The sequence below is a fragment of the Somniosus microcephalus genome, chromosome 2 (genome assembly GCF_052327205.1).
Source record: "Somniosus microcephalus isolate GS21.2 chromosome 2, FLI_Smic_1.0, whole genome shotgun sequence".
NCBI classification, from domain to species: domain Eukaryota; kingdom Metazoa; phylum Chordata; class Chondrichthyes; order Squaliformes; family Somniosidae; genus Somniosus; species Somniosus microcephalus.
Genome location: NC_140988.1, coordinates 147,679,641 through 147,687,809, shown reverse-complemented (window position 1 = coordinate 147,687,809; position 8,169 = coordinate 147,679,641). Strand labels below are relative to the sequence as shown.

Sequence of the window (8,169 nt, the reverse complement as noted above, 5' to 3'; positions counted from 1 at the left end):
GAAAATGGTGTGATGCTATTGTGCTGATGCCACGTGCATTAAGTTATTACCAACTGACTTATTACCATTGTCAAGGGCAAATTTATAAGATCAATACGCGTCAGTTTCTGACTTCTCTACATGTACTGATTCAGTCATTGAGATTACACTGATTCACAGCTCATGAGATTTTTTTTTGTGCGTGTGTTTGCAGATCCCCAGACAAAATGGGAAATGGCTCAGTGAAACCCAAGCAACTGAGGGTGCCAGGGAGCCACATAGTGAATCTTTCTAGCAACAGTAACAACACAAAGCCTTGGAAAGACACTGGGACTGGTGCAAATGTTAAAGACACAGCAGAAATCTGCCAAAACAGGTTACTGGAAGTTGAATTGGAGAATGAAAGCAAAGATGACCGATTGCACAAGATGGAGTGCAGGATACAAGAACTGGAAGACCAACTTACCAAGCAGACCCAGACAATTGCTGAAATTACAGAGGAATTACAAGCCAAATGCATTCAACTGAACAAACTGCAGGATGTCATTAAAACTCAGTGTGGGGTCCTTTTTCAGACGTCGCCATTACCGCTTAGACCTGCTAACAGAATTATGAATCAGTGCACCGGTTTGTTCAAAGATATTGGCAACAGAAGGAGAGGGGCTAAGGAGGGTGTGTCAGCAGAACCTACTACCAGGACGTATGACTCCAGCAAACTGCCAAAGTTCTCTTTAGAAAGAGCCAGGGTTCGAAAAAATTCGGGGTAATGACACACCTTTCACAGTTGCTTTGTATTATATTTTTCAACATAGAAACATAGAAGATACATAGAAGATAGGAGCAGGAGTAGGCCATTCGGCCCCTCGAGCCTACTCTGCCATTTAATGAGATCATGGCTGATCATACAAATTCAGTACCCTGTCCCTGCTTTCTCCCCATATCCCTTTATCCCTTTAGCCTTAAGAAATATATCTAACTTCTTCTTGAATATATTTAATGAATTGGCCTCAACTGCCTTCTGTGGCAGAGAATTCCACAGGTTCGCCACTCTCTGGGTGAAGAAATTCCTCCTCATCTCTGTCCTAAATGGCTTACCCCTTATCCTTAGACTGTAACCCCTGGTTCTGGACACCCCTGCCATTGGGAACATCCTTCCTGCATCTAGTCTGTCTAGTCCTGTTAGAATTTTATAAGTTTCAATGAGATCCCCTCTCATTCTTCTAAACTCCAGCGAATATAAGCCCAATCGATCCAATCTCTCCTCATACGTCATTCCTGCCATCCCAGGTCTGGTGAATCTTCGCTGCACTCCCTCCATGGCAAGAACTTCCTTCCTCAGATAAGGCGACCAAAAGTGCACACAATACTCAAGGTGTGGTCTCACCAAGGCCCTGTACAACTGCAGCAAGACATCCTTGCTCCTGTACTCGAACCCTCTCACTATGAAGGCCAACATACCATTTGCCTTCTTAACCGCCTGCTGCACCTGCATGCTTATTTTCAGCAACTGGTGCACAAGGACACGCAGGTCTCGTTGCATTTCCCCTTCTCCCATTCAGATAATAATCTGCCTTCCTGTTTTTGCCACCAAAGTGGATAACCTCGCATTTATCGACATTATACTGCATCTGCCATGCATCTGCCCAATCACCTAACCTGTCCAAATCATACTGGAGTTTCTCGGCATCCTCCTCACAGCACACGCGCCCACCCAGCTTTGCGTTGTCTGCAAACTTGGAGACATTACATCTAATTCCCTTGTCTGGATCATTAATATATATTGTGAATAGCTGTGGTCCTAGCACCAATCCCTGCGGTACCCCACTAGTCACTGCCTGCCACTCGGAAGAAGACCCGTTTATTCCAACTCTTTGCTTCCTGTCTGCCAACCAGTTCTCTATCCAAGTCAGTACCTTACCCCCAATCCCATGCGCTTTAACTTTGCACGCTAATCTCTTATGCAGGCCCTTATTGAAAGCCTTCTGAAAGTCCAAATACACCACATCCACTGGTTCTCCCTTATCTATTCTACCAGTTATATCCTCAAAAAATTCCAGTAGATTAGTCAAGCACGATTTACCTTTCGTAAATCCATGCTGACTTTGTCCGATCCTGCCACTGTTTTCCAAGTGCTCTGCTATTACATCTTTTATAATGAACTCTAACATTTTCCCCACTACTGATATAATTCCCCGTTCTTTCTCTACCACCGTTTTTAAATAGTGGGGTTACATTAGCTACCCTCCAATCCATGGGAACTGTACTAGAGTCTATAGAATTTTGAAAGATGACCAGCAATGCATCTATTATTTCTAGGGCCACTTCCTTAAATACCCTAGGATGTAGATTATCAGGCCTTAGAGATTTATCGGCCTTCAATCCCACCAATTTCCCTAACACCATTTCCCTGCAAATACTGATTTCATTCAGTTCCTCCCTCTCATTAGACCCTATGTTCCCCGACATCTCTGGGAGGTTATTTGTGTCCTCCTTTGTGAAGACAGAACCGAAGTATGTATTAATTGGTCAGCCATTTCTTTGTTCCCCATTATAAATTCCCCTGATTCTGACTGCAAGGGACCTACGCTTGACTTCACCAATCTTTTTCTCTTCACTTACCTATAGAAGCTTTTACAGTCAGTTTTTATGTTCCCTGCAAGCTTACTCTCATACTCTATTTTCCCCCTCTTAATTAATCCTTTTGTCCTCATTTGCTGAATCCTAAACTGCTCCTAATCCTCAGGGTTGCTGCTTTTTCTGGCCAATTTATATGTCCTCTCCTTGGATCTTATGCTATCCCTAATTTCCCTTCTTAGCCACGGTTGCACCACCTTTTTTGTTTTATTTTTATGCCAGACAGGGATGAACAAATTCTGTAGTTTATCCATGTGATCTTTAAATGTTTGCCATTGCCTATTCGCAGTCAACCCTTTAAGTAACATTCCCCAATCCATCCTAGCCAACTCGTGCTTCATACCATTGTAGTTTCCTTTATTTAAATTCAGGACCCTAGTCTCTGAGTCAACTACTTCACTCTCCATTTTAATGAAGAATTCTATCATATTATGATCGCTCCTCCCCAAGGGACCTCGCACAACAAGATTGCTAATCAATCCTTTCTCATTACATAATACCCAGTCTAAGATGGCCTGATCTCCAGTTGGTTCCTCGACATATTGGTCCAGGAAACCATCCCATATATACTCTAGGAATTCCTCCTCCACAGTATTGTTACTAATTTGGTTAGCCCAATCTATATGTAGATTAAAGTCACCCATGATAACTGCTGTGCCCTTATTGCACGCATCTCTAATTTCCCATTTAATGCCATCCCCAACCTCAGCATTACTGTTTGGGGGTCTGTATACAACTCCCACTAACGTTTTCTGCCCCATGGTATTTCTCAGCTCTGCCCATACAGATTCCACATCATCAGAGCTAATATCCTGCCTTACTGTTGTGTTAATCACCTCTTTAACCAGCATTGCTACCCCACCTCCTTTTCCTTTTTGCCTGTCCTTCCTGTATATTGAACACCCCTGGATGTTGCATTCCCAGCTTTGGTCACCCTGGAGCCATGTCTCTGTAATCCCAATTATATCATATCCGTTTACATCTATTTGCGCAGCGAATTCATCCACCTTATTACAAATGCTTCTCGCATTAAGACACAAAGCCTTCAGGCTTGTTTTTTTTAACTCTCTTAGTCCTTTTAGAATTCTTATTTACTGTGGCCCTGTTTGATTTACACCCTTGATTTCTCTGCCTTCCACTTTTGCTTTTCTCCTTCCTGTCTTTTGCTTCTATCCTTGCCTTCCTTTCCTCTGTCTCCCTGCACAGGTTGCCAACCCCATGCCATTTTAGTTTAAACCCTCCCCAACAGCACTAGCAAACACTCCCCCTAGGACATCAGTCCCTGTCCTGCCCAGTTGCAAACCGTCCAGTTTGTACTGGTCCCACCTCCCCCAGAACCGGTTCCAATGTCCCAGGAATTTGAATCCCCCCCCTCCACCCCTTGCACCATTCCTCTAGCCACGTATTCATCTGAAATATCCTTCTACTTCTACTCTGACTAGCACGTGGCACTGGTAGCAATCCTGAGATTACTAACTTTGAGGTCCTATTTTTAAATTTACCTCCTAACTCCCTATATTCAGTTTTTAGGGCCTCATCCTGTTTTCTACCTATATCGTTGGTACCTATATGCACCACGACAGCTGGCTGTTCACCTTCCCCCTCCAGAATGCCCTGCAGCTGCTCTGAGCCATCCTTGACCCTTGCACCAGGGAGGGAACACACCATCCTGGAGTCTTGTTTGCGGCCGCAGAATCGCCTATCTATTCCCCTTACAATAGAATCCACTATCACTATAGCTCTCCCGCTCTTTTTCCTCCCGTCCTGTGCAGCAGAACCATCCATGGTGCCAGGAAGTTGGCTACTGCTGCCTTCCCCCGATAAGCCATCTCCCCCAACAATATCCAAAGTGGTATATCTGTTTGAAAGGGGGATGGCTACAGGGGACGCCTGCACTACCTACCTGCGCTTACTACTCTGCCTGGCGGTCACCCATTCCCTTCCTGCCTGTGCAGCCTTTACCTGTGGTGTGACCAACTCCCTAAACGTGCTATCCACAATGTCCTCAACATCGCGAATGCTCCAGTATGTATCCATTCGCAGCTCCAGCGCCGCAATGCAGTCTGCCAGTAGCTGCAGCTGGATGCACTTCCCGCGCACATGGTTGTCAGGGACACAGGAAGTGTCCCTGATTTCCCACATAGTGCAGGAGGAGCATGCCACAGGGCCAAGCTGTGCTGCCATGATTTACCCTTTAATTAATTCAAAATAAATTAAATCAAATCAATACCACCAATTACACTACAATTAAATGATATACTCAAGGGTCCTTGTTTACTAGTACTCCCCGCTACAGAGACCTTAGAAACTATAAACCACAAAAATTAAGCATGGAAAAAAGCGAGAAAGAGAGAAATACGCACCAACCAATCACTTACCTACTTTCTGGTGATGTCACACTTTGATTACTTTTCACTTCTTTACACTCAGTGGTCCGTTGTAGCCCCAGCTCACCTTTGAAATCTCCCGAGGTTTGGCGCTCTCCAGCCGCTCTCGCTCACCTTTGAAACCTCCCGAGGTTTGGCGCTCTCCAGCCACTCTCGCTCACCTTTGAAATCTCCCAAGGTTTGGCGCTCTCCAGCCGCTCTCGCTCACCTTTGAAATCTCCCGAGGTTTGGCGCTCTCCAGCCGCTCTCGCTCACCTTTGAAATCTCCCGAGGTTTGGCGCTCTCCAGCCGCTCTCGCTCACCTTTGAAATCTCCCGAGGTTTGGCGCTCTCCAGCCACTCTCGCTCACCTTTGAAATCTCCCGAGGTTTGGCGCTCTCCAGCCGCTCTCGCTCACCTTTGAAATCTCCCGAGGTTTGGCGCTCTCCAGCCGCTCTCGCTCCCCTTTGAAATCTCCCGAGGTTTGGCGCTCTCCAGCCGCTCTCGCTCACCTTTGAAATCTCCCGAGGTTTGGCGCTCTCCAGCCGCTCTCGCTCACCTTTGAAATCTCCCGAGGTTTGGCGTTCTCCAGTCGCTCTCGCTCACCTTTGAAACATCCCGAGGTTTGGCGCTCTCCAGCCGCTCTCGCTCACCTTTGAAATCTCCCGAGGTTTGGCGCTCTCCAGCCGCTCTCGCTCACCTTTGAAACCTCCCGAGGTTTGGCTCTCCAGCCGCTCTCGCTCACCTTTGAAACCTCCCGAGGTTTGGCGCTCACCAGCCACTCCCACTCACCTTTGAAATCTCCCGAGGTTTGGCGCTCTCCAGCCGCTCTCGCTCCCCTTTGAAACTCCCGAGGTTTGGCGCTCTCCAGCCGCTCTCGCTCACCTTTGAAATCCCCCGAGGTTTGGCGCTCTCCAGCCGCTCTCGCTCACCTTTGAAATCTCCCGAGGTTTGGCGCTCTCCAGCCGCTCTCGCTCACCTTTGAAAGCCCTCGAGGTTTGGCGCTCTCCAGCCGCTCTCGCTCACCTTTGAAACCTCCCGAGGTTTGGCGCTCTCCAGCCGCTCTCGCTCACCTTTGAAACCTCCCGAGGTTTGGCGCTCTCCAGCCGCTCTCGCTCACCTTTGAAACCTCCCGAGGTTTGGCGCTCTCCAGCTGCTCTCGCTCACCTTTGAAACCTCCCGAGGTTTGGCGCTCTCCAGCCGCTCTCGCTCACCTATGAAGTCTCCCGAGGTTTGGCGCTCTCCAGCCGCTCTCGCTCACCTTTGAAACCTCCCGAGGTTTGGCGCTCTCCAGCCGCTCTCGCTCACCTATGAAGTCTCCCGAGGTTTGGCGCTCTCCAGCCGCTCTCGCTCACCTTTGAAATCTCCCGAGGTTTGGCGCTCTCCAGCCGCTCTCGCTCACCTTTGAAATCTCCCGAGGTTAGACGCTCTCCAGCCGCTCTCACTCACCTTTGAAATCTCCCGAGGTTTGGTGCTCTCCAGCCGCTCTCGCTCACCTTTGAAAGTTCCCGAGGTTTGGCGCTCTCCAGCTGCTCTCACTCACCTTTGAAACCTCCCGAGGTTTGGCGCTCTCCAGCCGCTCTCGTTCACCTTTGAAATCTCCCGAGGTTTGGCACTCTCCAGCCGCTCTCGCTCACCTTTGAAACCTCCCGAGGTTTGGCGCTCTCCAGCCGCTCTCGCTCACCTTTGAAACCTCCCGAGGTTTGGCGCTCTCCAGCCACTCTCGCTCACCTTTGAAATCTGCCGAGGTTTGGCGCTCTCCAGCCGCTCTCGCTCACCTTTGAAATCTCGCGAGGTTTGGCGCTCTCCAGCTGCTCTCGCTCACCTTTCAAATCTCCCGAGGTTTGGCGCTCTCCAGCCGCTCTCGCTCACCTATGAAACCTCCCGAAGTTTGGTGCTCTCCAGCTGCTCTCGCTCACCTTTGAAATCTCCCGAGGTTTGGCGCTCTCCAGCTGCTGCCGCTCACCTTTGAAATCTCCTGAGGTTTGGCTCTCCAGCCGCTCTCGCTCACCTTTGAAATTGCCCGAGGTTTGGCGCTCTCCAGCCGCTCTCGCTCACCTTTGAAATCTCCCGAGGTTTGGCGCTCTCCAGCCGCTCTCACTCACCTTTGAAATCTCCCGAGGTTTGGCGCTCTCCAGCCGCTCTCGCTCACCTTTGAAATCTCCCGAGGTTTGGCGCTCTCCAGCCGCTCTCACTCACCTTTGAAATCTCCCGAGGTTTGGCGCTCTCCAGCCGCTCTCGCTCACCTATGACGTCTCCCGAGGTTTGGCGCTCTCCAGCCGCTCCCGCTCACCTTTGAAATCTCCCGAGGTTTGGCGCTCTCCAGCCGCTCTCACTCACCTTTGAAATCTCCCGAGGTTTGGCGCTCTCCAGCCGCTCTCGCTCACCTTTGAAATCTCCCGAGGTTTGGCGCTCTCGAGCCGCTCTCGCTCACACTTGAAATCTCCCGAGGTTTGGCGCTCTCCAGCCGCTCTCGCTCACCTTTGAAACCTCCCGAGGTTTGGCGCTCTCCAGCCGCTCTCGCTCACCTTTGAAATCTCCCGAGGTTTGGCGCTCTCCAGCCGCTCTCGCTCACCTTTGAAATCTCCCGAGGTTTCGCGCTCACCAGCCACTCCCGCTCACCTTTGAAATCTCCCGAGGTTTGGCGCTCACCAGCCACTCCCGCTCATCTTTGAAATCTCCCGAGGTTTGGCGCTCTCCAGCCGCTCTCGCTCACCTATGAAGTCTCCCGAGGTTTGGCGCTCTCCAGCTGCTCTCGCTCACCTTTGAAATCTCCCGAGGTTTGGCGCTCTCCAGCCGCTCTCGCTCACCTTTGAAATCTCCCGAGGTTTGGCGCTCTCCAGCCGCTCTCGCTCACCTTTGAAACCTGCCGAGGTTTGGCGCCCTCCAGCCGCTCTCGCTCACCTTTGAAATCTCCTGAGGTTTGGCGCTCTCCAGCCGCTCCCGCTCACCTTTGAATCTCCCGAGGTTTGGCGTTCTCCAGCCACTCTCGCTCACCTTTGAAATCTCCCGAGGTTTGGCGCTCTCCAGCCGCTCTCGCTCACCTTTGAAATCTCCCGAGGTTTGGCGCTCTCCAGCCGCTCTCGCTCACCCTTGAAATCTCCCGAGGTTTGGCTCTCCAGCCACTCTCGCTCACCTTTGAAACATCCTGAGGTTTGGCGCTCTCCAGCCGCTCTCGCTCACCTTTGAAA

At 50.1% G+C, this 8,169-nt stretch overlaps 1 protein-coding gene across 1 annotated transcript in view; it reads left to right on the top strand.

Annotated features, from left to right (window-relative positions):
* The first annotated feature begins 202 nt into the window (after window positions 1-202).
* Window positions 203-8,169, top strand: part of prkg2 (protein kinase cGMP-dependent 2) — a 179,100-nt gene continuing 171,133 nt past the window's right edge. The window contains exon 1 of the mRNA XM_085965162.1: window positions 203-742. Within this exon, the coding sequence (XP_085821288.1) occupies window positions 207-742 (536 nt within the window). The 5' untranslated portion in view covers window positions 203-206. The remainder of the gene's footprint in view (window positions 743-8,169) is intronic.